Below are 26,289 nucleotides of genomic sequence, written 5' to 3' on the forward strand. Positions count from 1 at the left end.
ACTAGGAGATTATTATACATATATCGGTTACTTTCTTGTCGAGGTTCATAACGACTCAAGGACCAGGAGATCTTTAAAAAAAAGTAACGTAAAATTCTTAAATTTTGTATTTTCCATCAGAATATTACGGATAATGTTCCGCTTGGTTCTTGTTAATGCCCGTGCTCTCCTTGGAGGACAAGAAAAAGGTAGAAAATGCTGCCCCCTGGTGGGGGTGGATCGCCTCTACGCTAGATATCAGTTTAAAAGGCCGAAACCCTTCTACTATCCCGATCGCAAGAAGGAGGCCGAGCGCAAGGCTGAAGCAGCAACCAAGCAAATAGTTGAGATGGAGAACAGCGGACTGCGGCCAAAGAACTTCTGTTACAAGGTCCTGGGCGTCAGCAAGTACGCAACCATCGAAGAAATCCGAGACGCCTACCTGGTACTGGCCAAGCGCTACTATCCAGATGCAACGCGATCTAAGAGGGCTCTCAACCAATTCCAGGAGATCTCCAACTCTTATCATATTCTTACTAATGCAAACAAAAAACTGGAATATGACCATCGCAAAAACGTGGCGATTGAAAAGACCTGGTCGAGGCCTCCGAAGAAATTACGGCAGAAGTGGCATGAAACTAAACAACTTCAATCGAAGATATCCGCCAACGAAGGTGAGATGTTGTTGTATCCTTTTGTCCTTGACTTCATAATGATCTCCCATCCCACATGTAGAAGAGGCCACCCTTGGCTGCAATAAACTCTTCGAACTGTGGTACTTAAGGAAGTGTGAAAAGTGCGGGGGCACGTCCCCGTTGTTGTCAGATCGCGATGTCGAGAAGGAGCCATGCCACCGCTGCCATGGCACAGGAAAGGTGTTCACTCAGTCATGCGGAACCCATGCGGACATACTGTCAGACGTCGAGATGGTGGTTATAAAAAGTAAGGGTATACGCAGGAATGGAGTGGGCAAACGTATTGACACAGTGAAGGTTTTCGTTCCCCATAAACTGTCTGCGGAGCAGCGTCTTCTGATTCTGGCATTGACCAAAACAGAGGACCCCATCTTTTGAGGTAAGACGGTAGCAGCGGAAGCCAGAGAGAACAGCGTGGGACCCAAGGAAGAAGGCCATGGCAGTGGTCGGGGTCCCAGGCCGCTTTTCCCGGGAAATATAGCATGAAAAATGCTCTCAGAAGGAATAAACAATTCGTTATCTATATTGGGATCGAGAAAGTTTGTTGGCGCCATGGTCGGTGTAATGTAGCTGTCTGGCAGCCTGGTTTGGTATCACAGCTGTCTGGCAGCCTTGCTTGGCATCGCGGATTTATTTTGTTCTCACCTACGGCCACACTACCAGCAAAACACAAACAAAATAGGTATTTTTTCTGCTACCAAAAAAAGTGTTAAAAAACAGGCTCCAGGTATTCAGATATTTAATGGAAATTTGCTAAATAAAGTGAGTAAAGTACACCCATTGACTGGGCGAAAATATAACTCATGAAATGTGCGCAGTTGGGGCCAGAGTTGGAGCGGTGTGCGTGTCCGTGTGTCAGCAACCAGTTTTGACCTGCGCTCCAGAGAGATAATTCGCTTGTGTGTGTGTGCATTTGTGTGTGTATATATGTAATAAAAACAATAACAATTTACTCGCTATGCAAAACATCCAAAAAGTTGGATCATTTGGCACCCGCCATCGTCATCGCGTTGCGTTCCTTACCAACACTTTTGCTTGGGGGGATTACGTTGTCCGACCGCTGGCTAGCATCATCATTTCAGGGCTCGCAGCTTGATTTATTAATAATTATTGTCTATGGGTACATTTGTATGTATTGGGGGTACGGCACTGTAGTGCTCCCCGTTTGGGTAAGGAACGTCATTCACCTTGACTTGTGCGCTGTGCCAGGTGGAGCGTTGCGTCTGTCCAAAAGTCATTCCCCGCTCAATGCTGATTTCTGCTGCGCTTCATTTCACATGGGGCACTCCAAAACACTCAGTCATCCAGGCAGGGTACCATGGAGCATGTGCTCCATCGTATAACACGTCGACAAGACAATTTAGTGGCTATCGATGGGGATGGCTTATCAGCTGCCACAAAAGATCCGGGCGATAAGCAGGCCGAGCCACTGACTGCCATTTGGACATTATGGCCGACAATGTGTCTCAAAGAATCAGATATACACTAGACGAACGTGGGCAAATATTTGCGATCTTTATGACTAATTCTTAGGATATTGAGATCGTGCCAAAATTTGAGAGGTTGCTCTTGTCGCTCTTCAGATAATTTTGTGTTGGTTTAATTAAACAAAGCAATTTTCGTGCAGAAGCAGAGCCCCCCCGTTGGTGCAAGACCTTTAAACCTGATTAATCGTCAATTTTGATACAAAGGTAAACCGATGTACATATGCACCGATTCTTGCTTAGTTGTATATTTTCTATTATTAATTGCTGCTCGCCAGCGATCAAAGTTTTCTCGCCCGCTCGCTCTCTCACTTGCTCGGCGATCGGCGCTCGGTGCCTGGCCTGCCTGCCCTCTCTTTGCCAATTTTGCTTTGGATTCGGTTTAGTTATTGCTTTTGCCTTGTGCCGTGCAGTTTGTGCAACATCTTCGGGGGTTCACTGTTGTCTCTAGGTAAATGGATTACAAGATCTTCAGATCTTTTGCTTAACGCTTTTACTCCACGCTTCGATTCGCTCTCGCTCCCCGTCTAGCACTTTCGATTGAACTCTGTTTCGACTGGGAAAAGTCCCAGACACTTGGTTAATTGTTTTGTAGTCGGATTCGCGGATTCCGATCAGCTTTAGCATACATTTCCGTTTATATTTGATATATATAAATATATATACAACAATATCAGACGACTCCTATGGGGTATACGATCGATTACGTTCGTTTTTGTTCGCTAAAGCCTACTAAAGCCTATTTACTATTTGGCCTCCAGATGCGGCAGATGTAGGGGCAGTGGATCTAGTGCTGCACCCGCTGTGGCTGCTGCACGATCGAAGCAGAGAGCATGACGCGGTGAGGTCATTAGTTGACGCACTCCGAAGGCCACATCTTCGAAGCTAATGCGCTCGCTGGGCTCCAGCTGCCAGCAGTTGAGCAGCAGCTGGTAGAGATCCCCGTAAACGTAGGCGGGCTGGGCCGGACGCACTGCCGCCCGTATGGCGTCCAAAAGCTGCTGACTGTTGGCCACCATATTCGCATATGGCGTGCCGCCCAGAGCGCAGCATTCCCAGGCGACGCAGGCCAGGGCCCACACATCCGACTTGATCGAATGGTGCTGATGATGGCGCAGGACCTCCGGGGCCAGCCAGCGGCTCTGGTCCAGCTGCTCGCAGCTGTTGTGGATGTAGTGAAGCGGTCCGAAGACGCAGAGTTTCACCTTGGACTCGGCGTTGATGTAGACGCTGTGCGAGCAGAGCTGGCGATGCACGACCCGGCAGCTGGCGAGGTACGACATGGCAGTGGCCATCTCATAGATCCACTGTAGAACCAGCTGCTCGGAGAGGGAGGTCAATCGCGGTGACGCCGGCGCCGTCTGACGACTCTCGAGGAGTCGTCTCTTGAGACTCACGCGCTGCAGCTCGAAGACCAGATAGAACCAGTCGGGACTGGCCGATATGCCATAGAAGTTGAGCAGATGCTGATGCCGCTCCAGCTGGGAAAGCTGCCGCAACTCCCTCAGTAGCTGGGCCTGGGCAATGCCATTCAGTTCATCCAATGACAGGATATGTAGGGCGCAGTCCTTGGCGGTATCGTTCGAAGCAAACTTTCCCGAGATGATCTCTCCGAAGCGGCCCTCGCCAATCACATCGTTGACATTCAGGCGAAGGGCATTGCGCGGCAGACGATCGAATCCGTCGACCAGCTGCTGGAGCTGCTGCTTAAAGGTCTCCAGCGAAGGTGGGGTGGTCAGCTCCTCTTCCACCAGGTAGCCATTGTTCTCGCGCTCAATGATCGGCGTCTGCAGGGTCATCTCGTGGCCATTTCGTCCTCCTATCCTCCGACCGCTGCAGGTTTTGTAGCGCAGATAGAAGTAAGCGATCAGGCTGAGCAGCAGACAGCTGCCGAAGACCACGCAGGTGACGGCCAGGGCCACCACCGACGACTGACCCTTCTCGAAGGTGGCATAGCTGAAGTCGTCCATTGAAGTGGTGTGCTGTCCGTGAGTGCTTCGCGTGTACAGAGTTTTGGTCACGCCATCCAATTCGCTCACCTAAAGATCACAAAAGAAGGCTAGAAACGAAGAAGGTAGCAGCTCCGTGGAGGAATACTCACCACTCCCAGGCTCACGTGCACATGGGCGGCGGGCTGCTCGAGCGGGGCATTACGGTACCGTCCATAGAGCTTGCCGTCGCCCACCACAAACTGGCGGGTGCGATTGTCCTCCGGCCTATCGTAGTCCAGCTCGGCCGCAATGTAGTAGGGCGTTCCATCCTGCTGTGCCTGCTGCCAGCTGCCCAGCAGCTGCTCATCGAATGGCTGGCTGAGGGCATCGTCCACGTACTCCACGATGATGAGGAGCTTGCTCACAGGCCCATTGTCGTTGCGGACGGGGGCCAGTTCCACGGTCAGGGTTCGATCTGCGCGCGTCAGAATCTTGGGTTGCGGCGGGACTGGACTTGGGGAGCCCACCTCAGTGCTGGCCGCCAGGCTGTCATGTCCACATTCCGTCTGTCCCGGCTGCTGTTGCTCCATGCAGATGGCCCGCACCGTCACGTTGTAGAGCGTGGCCGGATGGAGGTCCGTCAGCTCGAACTGCGACTCTGTGCTCTGCACCATAAACTCTGGCTGGGGGAAGGCGGGCAGTGATGAGTAGGTCTTGACCACTTGGGCGCGTATCAGGAAGCTGGCTATCTGCTGGGTGGGCATCACAGCCTGGGCTCCGGCCAGGAGCAGCTTGCGCGGCTCATAGGCATCCCAGGCGACGGTTAGGCTGTTCTCGGTGCGATTGGACACTCGCAAATGGTGGGGCGCTGGCCGTCTCGTCAGCGTGGTGGAGTAGTAGGAGTGGACACCGACGCCTCCGCAGTACTGGGCCTTGTTGGCCAGGCACCGGGTGTTGCATAGCTGCTCGTCCTGCTGATCCTGCGCCTCCAGGGCGTTGGCACAGAAGCACTTCTCCGCCGCCAGCACGGCATAAAGATGGCCCTGGTGCTCGCAAATCTCGATGCAGGTCTGCGGCGTCTTGGCGTACACCGATTCGTGCAGCAGATCCGTGCGGGCCGTGTAGCAGCCGACGTAGTAGTACACAGGCGTCTGCTCTGGCACACAGGATGCTCCGGCCCATAGCCAGAGCATGGCCACGAGGCAGGCGGCCAGCCGCTGGGCAATCGGAACAGGGCGGTGTCCGCGTCCGCATCCAAATATGAGTCCGAGTCTGAGCTGCATGCTGTCTGAATGGCGAGTGACCCTCGTGGTGGTTTTCCAGCAGTCGAGGAGCACCCTACTTGATTGAAGCTAATTAAACACTTTTTCGGACCCAATTTAGGCAAATTAAACGCTTATTCTTGTTTTCCTTTGGCCGCTCAACATTTTTTCAAGCGCTGCTCAGAACTAGCTTCTTCTTCCCGCCGTTCTGTTGTTGGTGGTTTCTCAGCAACCATTTCATTTCCAGTTGACTAATCGGCTCTGCCGGCGTCGACGCTGGCACAACTGTTGCTGTTACTTTTCAATTTCGTTGTTTACATCGCTGCAAGGGCGGCTGGCAGGTGTGTGCGACAGAGACAACTGGTGCGGTGGCTTTTGTCTTTTGATCGTACGGTTTAGGCTGATGTAGAGCTGCGCTTGTCGCACACCTGTTTGACAGCCTGGCCTGAGCCGAACTTGGGCCAAACATGGCATTGCCAGCAATGCTGAATATTTTTTGAAAATGCTGCTTCGCGCCAAAGTCTGGCCAAGAGCCATATACCATCCACAATGTCCAATTTAATTAAGTGGCAATGTGTTAATTGTACAGACAGTTGCGTTGGGGCTTTTCGTGGTTGCAACCGACAGCTGCGCTGCCCCAATTGTGCCCCAACGAGTGCCATGCGGTCAGAGCGCCGGACTCTCTCTTCCACCTCTTGCTCTCACCGATCGTCTCTCTCAATTTCACTGCCCATTGAGTAAGCGCCGTGACTTGCGTGTTGTTTTTGTGATTTGGTTGACAGTTGTAGTTGTCTTTGTAGTTGTCTCCGATGCTAATTCAATTCAATTAAAGAAAACATATTGTTTTTTAAGGTGAGAATCGCGTGTGTCTGGCATAATATCCCGATCCCCACATATGGTAGTGGTGCGTGGTACGTGCTCCGTGTCTGTTTTGTTCTTTATTTCCAATCGCATTCCAAACCACAAGCAACTGCGTATCGAAACAAAGTTGTCGACGTCATCAACGGCGCGGCGCAGCAAATAAAATTAATGTAAATGTGTGATTTGGTGTGTGTTGTGTGAAGAATGCAGTGTATGCATTTAACCTCTCGCCGAGCCACCAGTTCAAAATAATAGATACAGAAGTAGTTTAGAAGTGTTTCTGCACTGCAACTGAACTTTCCCTGAGATCGGGGAACAGCCTCCACTTACATCTGGCTGCGACAGGGCACATAGTTGGGTTTATTTTTGGCTGCCTCTCATAATTGCAGGCCGCTGCTCCGTGTCTCGCGGCGGTGCCAAAAATGAAACAGACCCCGCCGGAGGGGGAACCGCTGAAGCTTGCGCAATTATGGGTTACAGTTTTTTTTCCAAATCATTGCTTATTTGTGTTTCCCGTCTGTTATTATAGTTGAAAGCCCAAAAACCCAAATTTTTGAAGCAGAATCAGGAAGTATTTTTACACAAGAACGCACACTCCGGAAAGATACGACGATATAGCAATGGGCGGCTCGGCAGTGCAGGTCATCAATGCATCCGAGGAGCACACATTTGTGCTCAACGAGGATGCGCTCAGCGAGGTGCTGATGCGGGAGGAGGTCAAGGATCGCTTCGTGTGCGTGGTGTCTGTGGCAGGCGCCTTCCGAAAGGGCAAGAGCTTTCTGCTGGACTTCTTTCTGCGATACATGTACTCAAAGGTAGGTCGGGTAGTCCATTCCCTCGTGAATGCCTGTCTGTAGCCCTTTTATTGCAGTATGTACGCCACGATGTGACAGACTGGCTGGGCGATGAGGCGGAGCCGTTGTCGGGCTTCTCGTGGCGCGGCGGCTCAGAGCGCGACACCACCGGCATCCTGATGTGGTCCGACATATTCCTGCACGACTATACCAATGGCGATAAGATCGCCATCATTCTGCTGGACACGCAGGGAGCCTTCGACAGCCAGAGCACAGTGCGAGACTGCGCCACGGTGTTCGCGCTGAGCACAATGCTGTCGTCGGTGCAGATATACAATCTCTCACAGAACATACAGGAGGACGACCTGCAGCATCTGCAGCTGTTCACCGAGTACGGCCGCCTGGCGCTGGCCGACACCGGCAAGAAGCCATTCCAGCGCCTGCAGTTCCTGGTCCGCGACTGGAGCTTCCCCTACGAGGCGGAGTACGGTGCATTGGGAGGAGACAAGATACTCAAACGCCGGCTGGAGGTGTCCGACAAGCAGCATCCGGAGCTACAGTCGCTGCGGCGCCACATCTCCTCGTGCTTCACCGAGGTGGCCTGTTTCCTGATGCCACATCCGGGCCTAAATGTGGCCACCAATCCAAAGTTCGATGGCCGACTCACTGACATCACGCCCGAGTTCAAGAACAGTCTACGCACCCTGGTACCCATGCTGCTGGCACCGGACAATCTGGTCTACAAGGAAATCAGCGGTCAGCGGGTGCGGGCCCGCGATCTCATCCAGTACTTCCAGTCGTACATGAACATCTATAAGGGCAACGAGCTGCCGGAGCCAAAGAGCATGCTGGTGGCCACGGCCGAGGCTAATCATCTGACTGCTGTGGCCGCCGCCAAGGAGCTGTACCAGCAGCTCATGGAGGAGGTATGCGGCGGCACGCGGCCGTACTTAAGCACTGCCCACCTGGAGACGGAGCACGTACGGGTCAAGGACAAGGCCCTGTTCCAGTTTGCCACCAAGCGCAAAATGGGCGGCGAGGAGTTCACCGAGAAGTTCCGCGTGCAGCTGGACGATGATCTGGAGGAGGTGTTTGTCAACTACAAAGCGCACAACGAGAGCAAGAACATTTTCAAGGCGGCCAGGACACCGGCCGTGTACTTTGCCTGTGCCGTCATCATGTACATCCTCAGTGGTATCTTTGGCCTCGTCGGCCTCTACACATTTGCCAATTTCTGCAATCTGGTGATGGGCGTGGCCCTGCTAACGCTTGCCCTCTGGGCGTACATCAGGTAAAAGCATTCGTAAAACCCGAAAAGAGATTTCCCATCCAACTGAGAGTCTCTCCTCGATCCATTACAGATACAGCGGCGAGTTGAGCGATTTCGGTGGCAAATTGGATGAGTTTGCCACGCTCATGTGGGAGAAGGTGAGTAATAAATTCATTCTCGAATTAAATGGGACTGAAATCCATTTCACTTGCAGTTCATGCGACCCATCTATCATGGATGCATGGAGTCGGGCATCCATCATGTCGCCACGCATGCCACTGAGCTGGCTACGGGAGGAGGCGGTGCTGCCGGCTATCGCACCCAGTCATCGGTGAATGCCTCAAATGGCAAGGTGAAGCGCTCATGAGAATACGCCCAAGCATCGCAGCACAAAGCGCAGCATCAGGCGACCAGCAGTAACTGCAACAACAGCAACAAAAACAACAACAATAATAATAATAATAACAAAAATGTGGCATACAAATCAAGAAAAAATAGCAGGAAAAGTGGAGCTGAGTTAACCGAGAGCATTTGGCGCAGATTTGGCAGCAGCAGCAGGTCCACGAGCACGAACACCCCGTCTCCCCCAACGGCCATGGCCGCCCCGCCAACGGTCGCCTCTAGCAGCAACAACAACAGTCGCAAGAAACGAAAGCCGAAGCGCAACTAAGTGTCTGTCCATTGGTGCGAAAGTCCCTTGCCGGATTCCAACGTCTTTGTATGAAAGGAAGGAATCCGAATCCGAATCCGAAACCGAATCCGAGTCCTCTCCCTGAGTTGTATAAACCGATACTTTATAAAGTAGAATGAAAGAAACACACACGTCTAGTTATTAATTGCCCCTGAAAGGAACCTGTTTTTATATTGCATTAATTGAAGTGTAGTTGGTCTATACATTACTTATAGTTAAGCGTACATAAGTGCATCATTAGTAAGTGGTTCGTATCTGTTGAGAGGAAGTGAAATTTTAAATTGTTTTTTATATATACTCGTACCATACACGATATGCGTCTATAAACGAACGGATATACGAAATCTAACGCTGTAATATAAACAAATCGCTAACGAATTTAATTTTGTTGAATTTTTTCTAATCTTGGTCTTGCCTCCGCACCGCTCCGCCCCGACGAACCTCCCGACTCACCTCCCACTCCCCCATCCTTGTGTCATTCGTTCGTTAAAGAATTCCATAAGCAATCTATTATTGTATGTATCAAAAAGTGCACTTTGTTGTTGGCTGGTTTGCTGCTTAGCGCCTCATTTTGCCACCCGTTTTGTTATTAATCTTAGTATCTCCTCTTTAATAAAGAAGAAAACAAATAATTAATTATTCCATTGCCACCCATTGAGAATTGGTCACAAAGGCGATGCAATGCTGGTTAAGGTCTCTAGTTTATGTTGTGCAGTAAAATTAAAAGTAATTAACTCCTGGTTTTGTTTCGATTAAACATTAAATGTGTATGTACTATATGATAACTGATAGCTCACTAGCAGTTATGGCCATCGACAAAATAAACGAAAACCAAATGCAATTTCTCTGTGGATGTTTCCTGTTTGAAGAGAAGAGGGTTCTTTCCCACTTTCGTGGCAGCACTCAGAAATCCCCATATTGCCAAGCACTGAAAACACTGCGTATTTCCCACTCTTCCTATAGTAAAACACAGTCGCAATGCTGGTATAGGGCTTTAGTTTAATTACATATTATATTAGTATGTTGTGCGTATTATGAGGGTAAAGGACGAAACGACTGCCTCCTACTTCTTGTCCCCGTTGCCACAGCACTTGCCCTGGGCAGGGGCCGCTGAGTCATCCTTCTTCTTGCAGCATCCACCTGAAACGGGGGCATTGGCTGGATTGCAGCCGCATGTTCCCGGCTTCTGGCACTTGCAGTTGGCACAGCACTTCTCGAGAGTGCATGTGCAGTCTGCGAAAAGGCACGGAAAGATGGCATTAGATATCCAGGTTCCAGAAACCACAACAAATGCGACCGAACTTACTCTTTTCACAACCAACGCAAGGCATTTTTGTTTTCGTTGAAACAACACGCAGTAATGTTTTCTTACACGAAAATATTATTTTAGAAACTATTTTTTTTTTCTGGTAAATTTAGGAAATATTTTACTATTTTTCTGTGATTTTTATTTTGTTCCTACACCGAAAACTGCCTAAAAATGACTGACTTCTACACTATTTTTATTCTGTTCGTACACGTAAGTGTCTCCCGACTACTGGGGTGACGTTTCCCAGGAATTTGGTGGCGCATGCGTTCGATCAGAGTGGCAATAGAGAACAGAGTGCTACGTCTGGACGTAGCAACAGGTTGAGGGAGGAAGGGAGCCACCCCAAGGAATTACAACCAATACAAGGCCTCATTGCACTTCGACCACATATTGATGCATATTTGTACCGGCCAGCCAGTAGGCGCTTTGGTGGGTCTTAGCTACCAAATCTTATGAACAGTCACTCTTGTCTACCCCCAAAAGGTTGAGATCTCCTTCTGTAGAGCGCAATCCACAGGAGGTGATGTGTGTTCTCGGCCCCGAGGAATTAAGTGCGACAGCATTCGATTCAATTACATATCAGTTAACTTATATTCTCTCATGGTTTTAGTTTGTGATTTTAGTTTTCGTTTGTTTTCTGTTTCAACACATTACATTGTAGATTTCGATCGTATGCTGGGCGTGTACGTGGCTTATGTCTAACAATGTGCGCCCTCCCCGGGATTCGTCGGGGCGGGCCATTACTTTAAGCTTTATTTATTTATTATTATTCATATTGGTATCATTTCTTGTGTCCTGTTGTGTTTCACCTTGGGACAGCAATCGCTTACGGACTACGTTGTATTTTATAACTTGAACTAAAAGAACTGTTCGATTTTGTTTGCGTTGTGCACAATTCACATTGGAAATCGTTGGCTAACAACACACATCCAATATTTTAAAATGTTTCGTTAAGTTATATGTATATAGGTATCGTAATAATATCTGTTCATTTCTAACGTATCGTTTCTCATTTACCGTGCTGGTGGGACGGGGATGGGTAAGGGGATGTGGATGTGGAGGAGCAAGAGGATGAGGAGGAGCAAATGTCTTAGCATCGTTTCATAAATGACACTTAATGGATCCTAATACAACACATATAATAGATATTAGCGTCTCGTAAGCCGTTTCATTGATATACTCTTCTGCCACTATTGCTGTTAAAACATTCAATGCCATTTGTTAATGGTAATCTTTTAATATTTCAGCTTTGTTTTGAGTTTGATGTTCTTTTTGGCATACAAATTGTTTTCCAATCTTTTGCACTTGGCGAAATTCTGAAAGGTAATCTGCTTGGGCTCCTTCTTGGTTGTGTGCTTGGGGAGTCTTACAAATAGTTACATTTATAGCTATATATTGAATATATGTATGTGTTTGTGGGTCTTGAATGTGTGTGAGTTAGATGCCGCTAAGCTAACCTTACAGTCTAGTATCCGTAACTTTTTTAAATCTGAATTCTTTTGTCCGTCTGTTTCGTCTGTCTCTTCGTGTGTGTGGAGCAGATTGGAGTCCACAAGTCAAACATTAGCACCAACCTTGGGTTGCTTACATTAATCTGTATCTGTATCTATATTCGTATCCGTATCTAACATTGACCTTTGGCCACGAAATTCTTACAAGTTAAGCAGCAGCCCCCCAATCCCATCATCCCCGCTTTCCCATGATCAGTCCAGGGGCTTGCCGAAAAATAAAATGCTGATCAAATCGTTGAACGACAACTACATTTGTGTTGGACTCGCCGCCTGGGATGTGGAGGCAACAGCGGGTGTGGTGGGCGTGGCCAGGGCAGCCTCGATAACGCTGGGCAGGGTATCGGCGGCCATCGGCTGGCTGCCATTGGGCTTGCCGGCCTCGGGCGAATGCGGTCGCTTTTCGTCCTCTGTCCGTCCACAGAATGACGTCTCCGTTTCCATGGACGCTTCGGGCATGGGCGGCTCTGGCGGAGTGTGCGCCCCCTTCGGTCTGGCCTTGGCCGCCGCCGCTGCCGATGTGGAGGCCTCGGAGGCTGCCGCCTGCTCTTCGATTTGCTTCGAGTCTCGCTTCAAGATGGAGAAAATCTTTTGGATGTACGACTCCATGGTGATTAGCGTGATCAGATGCTTCTCTCGTTCCTCGTTCAGGCGATCCTGTGCGGTTTTCTTGTTGCTGGACTTCTTGTTGCGCTTGGGCGTGGGCTCGAGCTCATCCTCAAGCTCCGTTTCGTCGTCAGACGATGGCGTCGAGCCAGCTTTCTCTCCGAGCTTCTCCGAAGACGTGCTCTCCATTTGCTCGTCCTCGCTGCCGGCAGGTGTCGGTGGTTTGGCAGTTTTGTCGACAACTGGGTCGCTGTTGAGGCTGTTGGTGGCCACAACCTCCATGGAGACATCTGTGGCCTTGCTGGGATCCGTAACCGAGGAGTTATCGGTGTCAGACTGCGCCGCCTGATCTTTCTCCTTGTACGAGTCCCGTTTCTGCTTCTTGTTGGGAAATTCGTCTACAGATAGGGATTAAATATAGCTATAAATGAAAGAAGGATGGAGGAAATAGAGGACTTTTACCCCGCTCTGCTTCTATCCTGAAGCGTTCGCTCTTGTTCTGGAGCGCCCTGAGGGAGCCACGCAACTCCTTCCGCACGGTGGCCGGCACACCCGTCGCCTCGGCAATGATCCGTATGGCAAACAGATCTCCGCACAGCTCATCGATGTCATCCTTCGAGTGCATGCCGTAGTTGATCGTGTAGATCATGCGCGCCACTGGCAGCTGGGTGGCCACCCGATGGTAGTAGAGCTCCAGGAACTCGCGCACACACGTGTCCTTCAGCATGCTGCGCTCGTCCCTGAGCACATTGTGCAGGTATTCCACCAGCAGTTGGTTCTTGACCAGTAGCTCCGTGTATCTATCAAATCGGACGAACAATTAGCAGGGATCAGGTGACTCGGGAAGGGATCGACTCACTTGTGTGTCAGGGCATTGTTGTGGATGCCCACCCAGAACTTGGGAAAGTAATTGAAATGCAGCGGCGTTGATTCGATGGCCACCAGGCAGTGCAGTTTGACCAGGGTGTCGTTGAGGGAGCCCGTGTTGACGCACATCCGCATCATCACGTCGATGAAGTCGTGATAGGGCCTGTAGAAGGCCTCCACATGGGCATCGTACTCCGCATCCAGGCCACGCGGCGTCAGCTCGGACAAAGCAATGCACATCTGGACCATGGGCCGGGGCGGCCGTGGCGAGTTCTTGGCCCCCAGCGGCCAGGGCGTGTGCTTGGCTCCGCGTCGCGGGAAGAACGGACCCAGGGGTCCGATGGCATTCGGCGCATTGGCCACGGACAAATGGCAGTTGATCAGAATGGGCGCCAGTATATTGGTGGCCTCCAGGCTGGTGTTCCGCACCAGCTCCTTGAGCACCTCCAGGGCCATGCGGCTGATCTCCGGCGAGTTGAATGTGTTCAGCAGCGTGGCCAGCCGCTTGACCGCATCCGGCAGGGCCTTGGCCAGGGCCGTGTGCTGGTGCTGCTGGCGCAAGAAATGCTGCTGCTGGAACTGCATGTGCTGCAGCTGCTGGAGTTGCAGATGCTGCTGCATCTGCTGCTGCAGCTGCTTCTCCTTCTGCTGCGGCGTCTGCGGGGACTGGGTGCTCTGTGTCTGCTGCTGCTGCTTCTGCAGGAGCTGCTGTTGCTGCAGTTGCAGCTGCTGCTCCAGTTGTTGCTGCTGCTGCTGTTGCTTCTTCTGGGCGGGACTGTCCGTCCGGGTGCGCAGGGTGGCCAGCAGCAGGAGCATCTCCCCGAGCAGATCGAACAGATCCCCGGCCACATGGCAGGCCGTCGCCTCGTGATGCATGGAATGTAGCGTGTGCAGCGCCTCAAAGCACATCTCAATCCCTCCGTTGAAGATTACCACCATGCGATCATCCTCATTGTCCACTGGGAAGGAGCAAAACCAAAGTTAAATAAGTTTCCAACATTTTAGAGGGATAATCTTACCCAATATCTTTAGAGCACTGATCAGCGTGGACCAGGAGACCCGAGCGTCCAGGCTGCTCATGTAGGACATAATGATTGTCCGCCTGAACTGTATGACATCCAGCTTCTCCTGCTCGCCGGCGTCTGGATGCCGCGTGGCAAACAGAGCCATCAGCTTGAACAGTTCGTCCACAGCGGCCGCATACTGGGTGGGATGCGGAGTGATGTTCTTGAAGGCCCACTGCAGGTTCTGGTGCTGGGCCAGCTGGCGGGTGAGGGCACGACTCTGCTCGCAGCACAGCCGCAGCAGGCCGTAGTAGGCGGGCAGCATGGACCGGTTGTAGGTGACGATCTCGGCGTCATCATGATCGGCCCTTGAGAGAGACATTAAACAAGTTAGAACTGAATGCGGAATAGAACATTCCCTTCTTATTCTTACAATATATAATTAAATGCTATGTTGCGCGTTATCTCCGGACAGCTGGCCACTTGGGCGGCATTCTCGGGACAGTCCACCAGTGAATGGTGCCAGAAGGTGAGCAGAGCATGCTTGTTGTGATGGGCGGGCACACTGGGCTCCGAGAGGCGCGGATGGAACAGCTCCCACAGGGAGCGCATGAACGAACCTATCTGTAAGTCCAACAGAGAGACAGAGAGACAGAGAGAGACTTTAGGAGGAGCGGGAGATGTGGTGCTGCCAAAACTTGCCATTAGTTTTTCAGTCTTTGAAACCATACAGTAGCTGAGGAGGTTGAAATAGGCGGTTAGCTTGGTGGTGCCATGGGAGGCAATGTCCGCATAGACGCGCGCCGGCCTCAACAGACGCAGCAGCAGCGTGATCACCTGATGGAGCACCACCTGGGCCTCGCTATTGATGTCGCTGGAACGTACAAAGTGTAGCCTAACGCATGTTTGATTGTTGAAGGGATAGGGATGGAGGGACACACTTACCGATAGCTGTGCGGGTTGAGGGCCAGCAGCTTGTGCTGCGAGTGCGCCCGAAAGTTGGCGCGGAAGGGCTGCGAGGGTACAAGAGCCACCAGCAGGAAGGCGGCAGCTAGAACATGTGTAAGGGACGGTTAGCAGGGCACCTCCATCGAGTGGATAAAGTACTGCATGCCATACCATTCCGCACGCGCGTGTTGTCGTGGGCCAGTAGGAACTGCTCCAGCCACTGCTCAGCGGATTGGAGGATCCAGGCGTGGGCTATCTTGTTTTTGGTGGCCTGCAGGGAGAGCCAGTCGAGCACGGACTGCGGGCAGTACTCGGCGGCGTCCCACATGCGGGGCAGAATGAGTTGCGTGAAGCAGGGCAGGCCCACGGGACCGCCCTGGGTCTCTGTGAGCAGCGTGAGCAGCTTGAAGAAGGGGGCGCAGAGCTCCGTGTGCTTGGTGACCGACGCGAAGAGCATGCTGACGATCTGGGTGGCCAAGCGGTCGTCCCAGCGGCAGAGAGCATGGATTAAGTGCTTGGTCTGGTGCGGATTAATTCCATCCTTTATTTGTTGGTACAAGAATGGAAAACCCTACGAAAAATATATGCGCAAAATACATTAAAAATGTGGCATATCAAATCAAAGGCTGAATGAATTGGGTTGAATGACAGTCGTTATATACATTGATTTCAGATTTTGATTCAGTTGTGTTCAAGGCATTCTTTTCGTGCAAAATGGATTTTAATTATTTGCTTTGCAGCTTTTTGAGCATCACCTTGCCGCCGGCTATGGCGTTAAAGTCTTTTGGGGAGAGCTTCAGACGGAAATCGGGGCCGCGGGATCTCTCCACGAGGCTGGCACAGAGCGCTATCATCTTGTCCAGCGAGGCCGGCCGCATCTTCTCCACGGAGAGCGCCTCGTCGGAGGAGTTGTCCTCGTTGTCCGAGCTGATTTCGATCTGTAATGTGCAAAACAAGACGTGCTTTTGATCAAATATTCTCCCCCTTTGTGGGCCAAATTGGTTGGCAACTAACGCTGTCCGTCGTCTGCTTGTTGCCGAGATAGAAGTCCACCAGGCTCTTGAGCACTCCGATGCGCAGGAGGAACATGGCCTCCTCGTCGCCCATGCGCGAGAACTCGCACAGCAGGCTGAAGTACTCGGACAGATGACGGAGATGCGAGCGCGCCCCGTGCTCCAGCAGCGATATCAGAGAGCCAATGAATCGCGTCACGCACGAGGCCTGGCCAATCAGCTCCTTACCTTCGTCATCTGTCTCCACGTCCAGGAACAGATCCGCATGGGATGCCCTGCAGAAGCAGACATTAGTCAGCTGCAAAGAGCACTCGCTGGACGGGACTTACCTCAGCTGCTGGATAACGTGGATGACTAGCCGCTGAAACATTTGGCGCACCATTTGATTGGGGCACTGGATGAGCACTTGGACTGGCCAGAATGGCTCCAGGGCCATTTGGGACAGAAACCACTCGCAGGCCTCATGGCTCCCAATGAACTCCTTGGTCAGCAGCTCCACCCAGTGCACCATTGTTGGCTTCTCCAGGGGAAGAGACCACAAAAGACATTGAACTAATGACTGACTGGATCCAAAATAAAGTGTTTTTAGTACCTTCTCCTTGGCATGGATGAAGGTCTCGATGAAGAACGACACCGACAACTGGGCAGCCATGCAGGTGTAGTCGGCTTCGGAGACCAGAGTCTGCGGTATGATGCTGCACAGCTGCCACATGAAGCTGCAAAGAAAAGAGAAGAGAAGAGTCACTCAGTTTATGCCTGCGTTTTCCGCTGTTCTGCTCACTTGAAGTATGTGTGGTCGAAGATGTTGCGCTCCTGCAGGAACTGGCGGTTGTCATGCCAGATCCAGTCCTCCAGCTCTTTGTTAAGCAGAGGACAAAGAAGCTGCAGCTTGAAGGACGAAGAAGTCTTGGAGGTGGAAGGTTGCTGCTCGCTGATGCTGCTGCTGCTGTTACTTGGCTTAGAATTATCACAATTGGCTGTTAGATGCTCCCCCTCCCCATCCCCATCCTGCTGCTCCTGCTGCTCCTCCTGCTGCTGCTGCTGCTGCTGCTGCTGCTGCTGCTGCTGCTGCTGCTGTTGCTCCTCCTCCTGGTCCGTCCTGTCAGTCTGCATCTTCCCCTCCCGCCGCTCCTCCAGTTTCTCTTTTGGCTCCTCCTTTTTCCTCTCGCTCTCAGCATCCTTTTCCACTTTCTCCACCTTCGGTGTCTCCTCCACTTCCACCTCCTCCTCCTCCTGGGCACTTGCCGCTCCCGCCTCTGGCTTCTCCTCCACGACGGGACTGGGCGTGGGCGTGACCAGCAGCTCGGAATGCCGACGCTGCAGATGCTCCGGCAGCCGTCGCTCGTAGAACAGCATGTACGCGGAGTTGGTCTTCTCAAAGCTAAAGTCCAGATACTTTTCCGTCACCGAATCGTAGGTTTTGCTCTGCAAAAAACGGGGAAACAAGCATTAGATCGGAAAAGGGCAGGCGGAGGCTCAAGGAGCACTCAGGGACTCAAGGACTCACTGTCATCTCGCCGCCAAAACATTCGGCTGCAATTTGCGAGGGATCAAAGGGCTTGACCTCGGCGTCGTTGAAGAGAAACCACCGCTCGAGCGGATGGAAGTTGTTCTTCGTTCGCTCCTTGATGAAGCTGTAGTAGTGGCCGCCGTCGGCGGTGCCTGTGTGGACGGTGACGCCTACCAATTCGTACCTGCAAAGGATTGGGGATACTCTATAGAATGTGCCACGGAGTCGTAAGGGATTCGGTCTCACTCATAGCACTCCTCAATGTCCGCATCCAGCGTTGCCTCAGCCTTTTCGTTCTCATCCCGATCGTTCGCGCCCGATCCCGCCTCGCTCTCCCGCTGCCGCTTCTCGCGCTCCTCTTTGTACTGCTGCGGCATGAGGGCCTTCTCCACGTAGTGGCGCATGTTAAGGTGCAGCGGGAACGAGAAGTGGGTGTTCACCTTCTCCTTGAGCATCGTTACCATGTTGAACGTGTACCGCATCGTGTTGAAGCACAGGATCTGGGGCAGCTTCTTGAAGCAGGCCCGCTTCTCGGCGCGCACCTTCTTGCCGCACTGCGAGCAGGTGTACATGTTGTCGCCCTCAAGGGTGTCCTTGACGGTGACCTCGTCCAGGGACTCCTGCAAGTTGCGCATATCCGCCACCTGGCAGCGCACCGTGTAGAACTCCTCGGCGGTGCGCGAGACGTGGCCGCAGTCCAGCGAGACCACGTTGTTGCTGAGCGTCCCGCAGAAGAGCCGCTTCACCAGATGCTTCAGATCGGGCGTCATCTCCTCCAGCTTGGACACCAGGTCAATGAAGAACTCGGCCATGTCCTTCTGCTCGCCGGTATTCAGCGGCTGGTGGTCCATCTGGTACACCTTGCAGAAGTTCCTCGGATTGTAGGCCTTCCGCTCCGACTCCAGCAGGTACGCGAACATTCGCTGCAGCTCGAGCAGCGTCGGGGCATGCTTCTGGGCCCCCGCCGGGGGCACTCGCAGCACTGCCGCTCGGGCCTGGGGCATCATGTACAGGTGCTGGATGCAGGAGGCCATGTAGCAGGTGGCCCCCAGGTTGGTCAGACCCACGTAGCCGCAGTCGGCTCGTCCCTCGTCGCGGGGCCAGTAGTCCCACGGGTAGGGGGGCTTCGGCCCCGACTTGTGCTGGGCCATCAGCCGGCCGTGCAGATAGGTGAAGTTGGTGGCACAGCCGCGGGTCAGCTCCATTAGCAGATCAAAGGCGGCCGCTCGGGACGTGGGCGACTTGCACTTAGGCTTGTGGCGGTCCGAGGGCGAGGGCATGTCGAAGAGGAAGCCCAGCAGCTGGTCCATGAAGACCAGGATCTTGGGCTTGTACTTGAAGCGGGTGTCGTGCTTGATCAGGTTCGACATGAGGTTGAGCAACCCCACCATGGCGTCGTCCTGGAAGCCCTGCCGCAGCTCGTAGTAGTCGCGGGTGAGGATGCTTTGGGAGATGCTCTCGCACAGCATCTCGATGTCGATGTGCTCCTCGGCGCCAATCTCCGACGACAGGGTGTCCACAAGGCGCGCCAGCAGCCAGAAGTAGTCCCTGCAGGCGGGCCCGTACGGCTCCTTGCCCTCCTCCGACAGCAGGAACTGCGTGTGCTGCGTGGAGGCGCTCATCTGCTCGGCCATCGGCAGCAGGGTGATCAGCTTGTGCAGCAGCGGGGCCAGCAGCAGGCGGTAGCTCTGGGCATTGCCCAAGCAGATGCGATAGAGGCCCGCACAGATCTCGCGACGCACCGAGGGCTCGGGATCCTCCAGTATGAACTTCTGCAGCCACATGCCGGGGTCCCCCTGCGACCAGAGCACGCGTCGGGCCTCCGCCGAGGCGTGGATGAAGCTCACGAGGATGTTCATGCTGAACTGGACGAGCTGTGCCCGGCCCCAGAAGCCCGTGCGCAGCTGGTGGAACTGGTAGGGGAACACCAGGGAGTTGGGCGACACGTTCTGGTACACCTCGTCGTTGAGGATGCTCGAGAGACGCCGCAGGCACTGCGGCACCTCCATCAGCTGCAGCATGAAGGGATGTGGCCGCGACAGCAGCACGTGGATGTCCGGGGAATGCAGCTCCTCGAAGCCCAGCAGCCAGAGGATGCGCAACAGGCTGGCTAGGCAGTCGTGGCGCCACTCGTTCAAGGCCACCTCCTTCGGATAGGAGCTCTGCTGCAGCTGGCCGGCAATGAAGATCTCGTACAGATGCCGCAGGCCTCCGCACTTGACGAACGCCTCGCTCCACTTGTTGTCGCCTAGCACCAAGGGCGCGGGGCCTGTCGGAATGGCCTGAGCCATGGTCGTGAGTGGCGGTGGTGGGGGTATGGGCGACGGCGGTGTGGCACAGCCCACGGGTCTGTCCAGGCTTTCGCTTTTCTTTTGCCGCTTGCAGTGCTGCTGCTGCTGCTGCTGCTGCTTGGTGGTGGTGGTGGTGGTGCTGCTGCTGCTGGGCTGGTTCTCCTTGTCGCCGCCACTGCTGCCACTGGCCTCTGTGTCCGATTGCTGGCCACCGCCCAGCACCGAATCCTCCAGCAACTCGCAGATCTGTGGCTGTTGCTGCTGCTTGGAGTTCGGCTCTGGGGGCGGCAGTGGCGGTTCGTTGCTGTTCCTTCGCCTGGCCATTGATGACGACGACTTTTTGCCGCGCATCAGCTCGAAATTTCCGTTGGCCTCGCGCCGCACGCTGCTCAGGGCCAGGCTCTCCACAATGTGCAAGGAATACATGAACTTTTGCAGGTTGTTGGGGTCCAGTAGGTCGCGAAACTTTTGCTTGATCTGCTTGCGTTTGTTGTCCAGCTGCTCATCCTTCTCCTTGTCCTCGGAGGCGATCGCATCGAGCTGCTCCAGCTCGCCCAGGTCCGTCACCAGGCTCTTGAAGGCATCGAGGATCTGCGGATTGGTGGGCAGCATGGCCAGGATGTCCCAGACGCGGCGGGAGAGCAGCTGCGCCTTGGTGTGGTGCTGCAGATTCACTGCCGAGGCCTGGGGTTTCATGTCGCCGAGGGTTTGCATCAGGCAGAAGAGCTTCTCGAAGTACTTTGGCTGCAGCAGGAGCACGGTGGGCAGGCATTCCTTAGGTGGCGGTGGCAGCATCGACGGATGCTCCAGATTCGATTCCTTTCGGCGTGCGCCTCGTCCCCCCAGGGACACGTAGACAATCTGATTATCCTTGAAGCCGGCATCGCCCAGGCTCCGCTCGTCGTAGTCCGAGGTCAGCTCCTGGCCCTGGGTGATGATCCTCAGCGGGCCGTCGCTCAGCAGCAGGCCCAGCACTGGCGCCGCCATGCCCGTCTGCAGGCTCTCCCACCACTTGGAGACCTCGGCCTTGAGGTCCGCAATCAGATCGCAGGCGTGCATCTGCAGCGAGCTCTTCTCCGAGAGCCCCGCCTGCTGCAGCAGTAGCCGCAGCGGCGCCCCGGCGCCCTCGTTCTTCAGATTGCTGTGCGACGCAATGCCCTTGCCCTCGATGGCCCAGCGCCGCAGGTGGAAGGCGTAGCGCCGGCGGAACGTGTCCAGATGTGTGTTCAACAGGAGCAGGCCGCGCTGCACCCTCATCAGAGCGTTCTCGTCCTCAATGCTGAAAGAAAACCGCACTAGAAACGGGCATAGGTCGGAGACGAACTCACCTTTCAAGGGCTGTGGCCGCCTGCACCAGATTCTCCATGCACTGGGACACGAACTCCTTCTCGAGACGCAGCTGCTGGCCCATGTAGTACATGTTGATGTACTGGATGGCCGCCAGAGAAACCTCGTTGCTCTGCGCTCGCAGGGCGATCTTCCACAGGTGGTACATGCCCACGGCACTGGCCGTGGACGAGATCTGGTCGTTGTGCTTGTCGTACTCGGCCATGGCGATGCGCGCGAAGCTGCACAGCTGCTGGAACAGCCCCAGAGCCACCATCGAGAACTCCTCGGGCCGCAGCTCGGGCAGCTTCTTCAAGTACAGATGCTGCAGAGCCTCGATGCCGAGGGCATGCTGGTCTCCGCCCTTGGCCTGGGCCTGCAGCCACGAAAAGTAGCAGTCGGCGCACTCGGGATCGTGTGCCAGCCACTCCCACAGGGCATCCAGCTGCTCCAGAGTCAGGCGAAAGGTCTTGGGGGAGCCCACCGTCGAGAAGATCGACGAAAGGAACTGCAGCCGGACCGAGACCTGCGTCTTGTGCGAGTACAGCTGTCCGCCGAGCTGCTGCTGCTGTTGCTCCCCGTTCTGGTTGACCAGCAGCTCGGCGTGTCGTCGCGCATAAAAGCGGATGTTCTGGAAGAAGCACTGCATCATCAGGTGATTGCGCTCCGCCCACAGCGTCATCGAGTGGGTGTCCGACGGCCGGAACTGCTGGAACGAGGCAAACAGCTTTGGCAGCAGGCGCAGGCTCACGATCACGCTCCGATTGTTGGCCACGTTGAAGAGGCAGCCCTCGATGAACTTTGTGCGCAGCTGGCGGTCCATGCTGAAGCAGAGCAGCGTGGCCAGCGCCTTCTCCGCCTCCAGGGCCAGAGATTCACCCAGTTGACCCTGCGATAAAAGAGAGCGAACCATTAGGGAGCCGTGGAGGACGAGCAGGAGGACGAAGGAGGAGGTGCACTTACAATCTTTTCATCTTGCAGCAGATCCCATAACAGCGTATTCCCCGGCAGGCAGACGTCGTTCAGCTTGAAGGAAGGCTGTACGGAGGTGGTGTTGCTCCCTCCCTTGGAGGAATTATGCTGCTGCGGCTGCTTGACCTCCAGCAGATCCCCATCCGAGTCCGACTTGGATTTGTTGGCCGCAGCCGCAGCCACGGCCGCAGCTGCATTGGCATTCGCCTGCCGCATGGTGGCCACCAGCGATTGCTGCGCATTGTCTGTTGCCACGGCGGCAGCGGCCACGGCAGCCACGGCGGCGGCGACATTGGTCTCTCCCGACTTCTGCATGGCCATGGCCGACTGGGCCACCATCATGGCAGCGGCGGCGGCCGCAAAGGCTGGCGGCACGTCCCGGCAGCTGCCACCGGCCACTGCCACACGCCCGGCATGGGAGTTGACCAGCTGGGCCAGCTCCTCCTCGCAGGGGGACACATCCTCGTCGTCGAAGTCCGCGAGATTCTTCTCCGACTTGTTGCTCATCGGCGAGGAGTAGCTGCCATCGTTCTCGCCCCCGCTCAGCAGCTCACTGATGTTCGTCTCGGCGATGGCCCGAATGTAGGGGCCCTCGCCATGGAGGTGCTTCAGCACAGCCGAGGGCACCAGCTGGCTGGCTGTCCCATCGCTGCAGTCGTCGCTGTCGGCCAGCAGCTCGCCGTCGCCGTCAGCATCCCCGTCATCGCTGCTGGGCACATCCTCCGGTCCGTCCCAGATCTCCACCAGATCGTGGCTCACCATCATCTGCTTGTTGACCGCCTTCTGGCGCCTCCGCTTGTTGCTCGTCTTCTTCCGGTTGCGATGCAGCTGCAGCTCCAAAGCGGCCCGCGACTGCAGCTCCTCTTCGCTGCTCGTGTTGTCGATGATGTTCACAATGCGATTGTTTCTGCTGCAAAACAAAAGTAGGGGACAGTACGTAAGGATCAAATGAATCACAAGAATCGTAAATATCTAGAGAAATCTACAGAATGATGTGTTCCAATTGGTTGGCAATAAATTTCGATGCTATACAAAGAGAACATCCTTTTATCACTCCAAATTTGCATTCCCTAATCCACGCTGGGATTTCAGTTAAAGATCAATTCCAAACAGATGCGAACAATGCAATTTTTGAGAAATATTTTCCGACATTCTCTCTGGCATTTCGAGTGGTTTAAATCACTGCTAAAACCAGTCTAAAATATGTCTTAAAAGTATCATTCTATCGGCGAAACGGCGAGTCCGGAATCAATGTACCTCGTCAGGCACACGACATGTATTTGGTTTGTCACTTTTGGCATCTCGGAGCATTAGGAGCAATGGGATACCAAATCACACCAGATCCAAAGCCATAGCCTTCCCTGCCTACAGACCCCTCTCTTAATACTTAATTCTAGCATTTCGTAAGAAAAGATTTCACATACACCATCTCCACTTTGCCTTCGGGGCCGAGTTGTTTGCCCTTCTCGGTGGTGGGATCGCAGATGTGGCGCCGGTGACGGGCCTGCTTGCAGGGCGGAATACCGTCGATGGGACTCTTTTGGCAGATTGGGCCGGCAACGCCGCCGCCACCGCCACCGCCTCCGCTGGCCACGCTGCTGTCATCGTTGCCCACGTGATCGTCCTCCGTGTTGCTGCCCTCGATGCTGCCGCTGTCCGAACTGGAGGCAGTCACATTGGCGCCCAGCAGATGGTCCTGCATCAGATTCATTTGGCTGCGCGAGCAGTCGCGTGCCCACAGTAGCTTGGTTAGCGCCGAGGCAATGTAGATGCTCTGCTCGGTGTGATCCTTGGGGTCCATGCGGCAGAGGAGCGAGTACAAGTGCATGGCCGGACGGGGGGCCAGGTTCTTCACCAGCGACGGCAGTATATCGAAGATGGTCTTCGAGCAGTGCTTCAGTTGGGTGGCCTGCCAGATGAGCTTGATGTCTTCCTCGGAGATTTGATTCTCTACGGCCAGGAAGTTGAGCAAAACGTGCGCCTGCTTCACGATCTCCACGTGCAGATTGGGCCCGAACAGGTGCTGGACAATGTGGTTCTCCGTTAGCCAGTTGGCGATGCGCTGGCCAAACAGCTCCACCTCGTTGACCGTCTCCGTGGTGCAGATCTCGTTGAAGAGGTTTATGTGCGAGTTGATCTGCGACATGCCTGAAAAATGAACCAATGAACCAATGGCAAACGACGCTTAAGTCGAGAATTCCATTGAAGAATGAAATTGTATGAGACTCACCTGCCAGACGCATCGTCAGTGTGGTGGATGTGAAGTACTTAAAGGCCAGGGCCAGGCCTTCCGTGTCAAAGTTGACGGCCACATCGAGGGGATCGCGCAGGGAGGACCACACGAAGTCGGCCATGGCACGGGTGGCCGCTGAACGGAGGTTCTGGTCGGACAGCTTGCACATGAACTGCAGGATACGGCTGCGCAGGGGCACGAACAGCTGCGTGTTGCAGTGATAGTTGAGCCAGAGCTTCACATTCGACACTGCGGCGGTCATGGAGTGGGCTGTGGACACGGGCAGGTCGGGATGCTCGAAGCACAGCGACATGGCCCCAAAGCCGCCCGAGTTGCAGAAGAGACTCACATTGCGCAGCAGGTAGATGGGAAGTTCATTATCGTGTAGATCACAGATTAGGGCCAAATGGTGGGCCTCTTCCGCCTGGAGGTCGTCCAGGCGCGAGTGCATCCCGTGCTTGTGGGCAATGTACAGGGGAAAGTTGAGCAGAAACACCTTCGAGACGAGCACCAGCAGTTTCTCGACCTCCGGCAATATCCACGGCTCCTCCGTGTACTGGATGTGCGCCTTGACACTGGGCGGCGGCGGTGGCGGTGTGCTCGGTCCGCTCCTCTTTGGCGGACCATCGCCAGCGGCCTGGATTTCATCGGCGCTGGACTCCTTTCTGTTCTCCCCAGTTGGGCTAGACTCCTTGGGCTTGTTCTCGTTCTCCGTCGACGGCGACTCCGTTTCATTGCTGGAGTCCCGCTGCTGCTGCTGCTGCTGCTGCTGCTGCTGGGCCTGGGCCACCACCTGAGCGGCACTGGCCGTGAGACGTTTGTAGTTCTCAATCAGGTGATCGATGTGCTTGAGATGCTGCACCGTCAGGCAGATGAGGGACTGCACCACCAGATTGAACCGGTCGTAGTTCTTGTTGTCCCGGTACAGGCACATGCACTGCCGCTGGGACCATGACTGGATGTAGTTGAATGTCGTCTCGATCTCGCTCTTCAACAGCAGCTGGAATTTCAGCTCCGAGCTGGCCACGCGCGCCTCATCTGGAAGACCGAACGAAAGGCGGAAAATTCAGTGGGCGGTTCCGGGCAAGAAGGTTGAAGGGGGAGGAGTGGGCGAGGGGCGGGGAGACGTCGGCTCGCCGAGCACCGAGCACCGAGCGATACTTACACAGCTCCAGGAGGTTCTGGAAGTCGGTGCAAACCTCGCACATAGTGCTGCAGTTCGGTGGCCCTGCGAGAGCGGGGGGACCCTACAAAGAAAAAGCCGCGTTGCGACCTGTCCCTATTGTCGGCGGCGGCTGTGGCCGCTTTTCCTCTAGATTCGTGTTGGAGAATTGGCTGGTGTTGCTGCTGCTGCTGGTGCGGGTGCGCTTGTGTTCGTTCTCTTGACTCGCTCCTCACGGCAAACGTTCAATTCCATTTATAACTGCGCTTGGAATACCTGCGCTCTCGCGAGAAAAAAATAAACGTAATTTTCAGCAACAAAAAAAATTAAATTTTACACTTCATATATATATATATACAGGCGAGTGGAGACAACTACACGGTAACTACACATTGCTACATTTCAACAGATTTTCCGAGTAAGAAGAGGTATGGACAACAGGCAGAACTACAAGGAAAATGCAAAGCATGCAAGGTAAAATCCACCCCCGTTGCTTGACATACCTTGGCTTGCACATCGGCTTTTTACTTTCAAGGTATATTGTCCACACACGTGAGGTTCGTATGAAACCTA

At 54.0% G+C, this 26,289-nt stretch overlaps 4 protein-coding genes across 11 annotated transcripts; 1 reads left to right on the forward strand and 3 right to left on the reverse strand.

The window, feature by feature from the left end:
• The first annotated feature begins 62 nt into the window (after positions 1–62).
• On the forward strand, positions 63–9,808 carry LOC108154793 (atlastin). Of its 4 annotated transcripts, none has more exons than XM_017285184.2 (5): positions 1,310–1,436; positions 6,742–7,027; positions 7,084–8,297; positions 8,368–8,434; positions 8,491–9,808. In XM_017285184.2, the coding sequence occupies exons 2-5, from the start codon at positions 6,833–6,835 to the stop codon at positions 8,641–8,643; spliced, it is 1,629 nt and encodes a 542-aa protein (XP_017140673.1). In that variant the 5' UTR covers positions 1,310–1,436; positions 6,742–6,832; the 3' UTR covers positions 8,644–9,808. The 4 variants fall into 4 exon arrangements, 3 of the variants coding, with proteins under 3 accessions (XP_017140673.1, XP_033245939.1, XP_033245938.1); XM_033390048.1 differs by lacking the exon at positions 1,310–1,436 and adding an exon at positions 2,536–2,609; XM_033390047.1 differs by lacking the exon at positions 1,310–1,436 and adding an exon at positions 6,131–6,203.
• Positions 2,773–6,069, reverse strand: LOC108154790 (putative tyrosine-protein kinase Wsck). Its single transcript, XM_017285180.2, has 2 exons — positions 4,260–6,069; positions 2,773–4,197 (listed from the first exon to the last, which is right to left on the reverse strand). The coding sequence occupies exons 1-2, from the start codon at positions 5,370–5,372 to the stop codon at positions 2,905–2,907; spliced, it is 2,406 nt and encodes an 801-aa protein (XP_017140669.1). The 5' UTR covers positions 5,373–6,069; the 3' UTR covers positions 2,773–2,904.
• A 138-nt stretch (positions 9,809–9,946) lies between the features above and the next one.
• On the reverse strand, positions 9,947–10,478 carry LOC108154796 (metallothionein-2). Its single transcript, XM_017285187.2, has 2 exons — positions 10,274–10,478; positions 9,947–10,200 (listed from the first exon to the last, which is right to left on the reverse strand). The coding sequence occupies exons 1-2, from the start codon at positions 10,296–10,298 to the stop codon at positions 10,031–10,033; spliced, it is 195 nt and encodes a 64-aa protein (XP_017140676.1). The 5' UTR covers positions 10,299–10,478; the 3' UTR covers positions 9,947–10,030.
• Positions 10,479–10,843: 365 nt separating this feature from the next.
• LOC108154787 (ubiquitin carboxyl-terminal hydrolase puf) lies at positions 10,844–26,064 on the reverse strand. Of its 5 annotated transcripts, none has more exons than XM_017285175.2 (20): positions 25,720–26,064; positions 24,552–25,592; positions 23,746–24,469; positions 22,313–23,231; positions 21,352–22,238; positions 17,979–21,302; positions 17,730–17,916; positions 17,004–17,647; positions 16,815–16,938; positions 16,552–16,739; positions 16,224–16,497; positions 15,965–16,147; positions 15,381–15,780; positions 15,207–15,312; positions 14,964–15,135; positions 14,695–14,885; positions 14,277–14,629; positions 13,250–14,216; positions 12,853–13,190; positions 10,844–12,788 (listed from the first exon to the last, which is right to left on the reverse strand). In XM_017285175.2, exons 1-20 carry the CDS (start codon positions 25,760–25,762, stop codon positions 12,034–12,036), a joined length of 11,820 nt encoding a protein of 3,939 aa, XP_017140664.1. In that variant the 5' UTR covers positions 25,763–26,064; the 3' UTR covers positions 10,844–12,033. The 5 variants fall into 5 exon arrangements, with proteins under 5 accessions (XP_017140664.1, XP_033245935.1, XP_033245934.1 ...); XM_033390044.1 differs by having other exon boundaries at positions 14,964–15,156; XM_033390043.1 differs by having other exon boundaries at positions 14,964–15,156; positions 16,552–16,742.
• Between the last annotated feature and the right edge of the window lie 225 nt (positions 26,065–26,289).

This window comes from Drosophila miranda, chromosome 2, assembly GCF_003369915.1.
Source record: "Drosophila miranda strain MSH22 chromosome 2, D.miranda_PacBio2.1, whole genome shotgun sequence".
In the NCBI taxonomy this organism is placed as follows: Eukaryota; Metazoa; Arthropoda; class Insecta; order Diptera; family Drosophilidae; genus Drosophila; species Drosophila miranda.

Bases quoted from the DNA above. Each gene is read 5' to 3' on its own strand.
- LOC108154790 (XM_017285180.2), bottom strand. From the start codon at position 5,372: ATGCAGCTCAGACTCGGACTCATATTTGGATGCGGACGCGGACACCGC. The intron at 4,198-4,259 runs GTGAGTATTCCT...TGTGATCTTTAG, and splicing joins TGCACGTGAGCCTGGGAGTG to GTGAGCGAATTGGATGGCGT.
- LOC108154793 (XM_017285184.2), top strand. From the start codon at position 6,833: ATGGGCGGCTCGGCAGTGCAGGTCATCAATGCATCCGAGGAGCACACA. The intron at 8,298-8,367 runs GTAAAAGCATTC...GATCCATTACAG, and splicing joins GCCCTCTGGGCGTACATCAG to ATACAGCGGCGAGTTGAGCG. The intron at 8,435-8,490 runs GTGAGTAATAAA...TTTCACTTGCAG, and splicing joins CCACGCTCATGTGGGAGAAG to TTCATGCGACCCATCTATCA.
- LOC108154796 (XM_017285187.2), bottom strand. From the start codon at position 10,298: ATGCCTTGCGTTGGTTGTGAAAAGA. The intron at 10,201-10,273 runs GTAAGTTCGGTC...GCCTTTTCGCAG, and splicing joins TTGCGTTGGTTGTGAAAAGA to ACTGCACATGCACTCTCGAG.
- LOC108154787 (XM_033390042.1), bottom strand. From the start codon at position 25,762: ATGTGCGAGGTTTGCACCGACTTCCAGAACCTCCTGGAGCTGT. The intron at 24,470-24,551 runs GTGAGTCTCATA...TTCATTTTTCAG, and splicing joins ACTGACGATGCGTCTGGCAG to GCATGTCGCAGATCAACTCG. The intron at 12,789-12,852 runs GTAAAAGTCCTC...CCCTATCTGTAG, and splicing joins CAGGATAGAAGCAGAGCGGG to ACGAATTTCCCAACAAGAAG.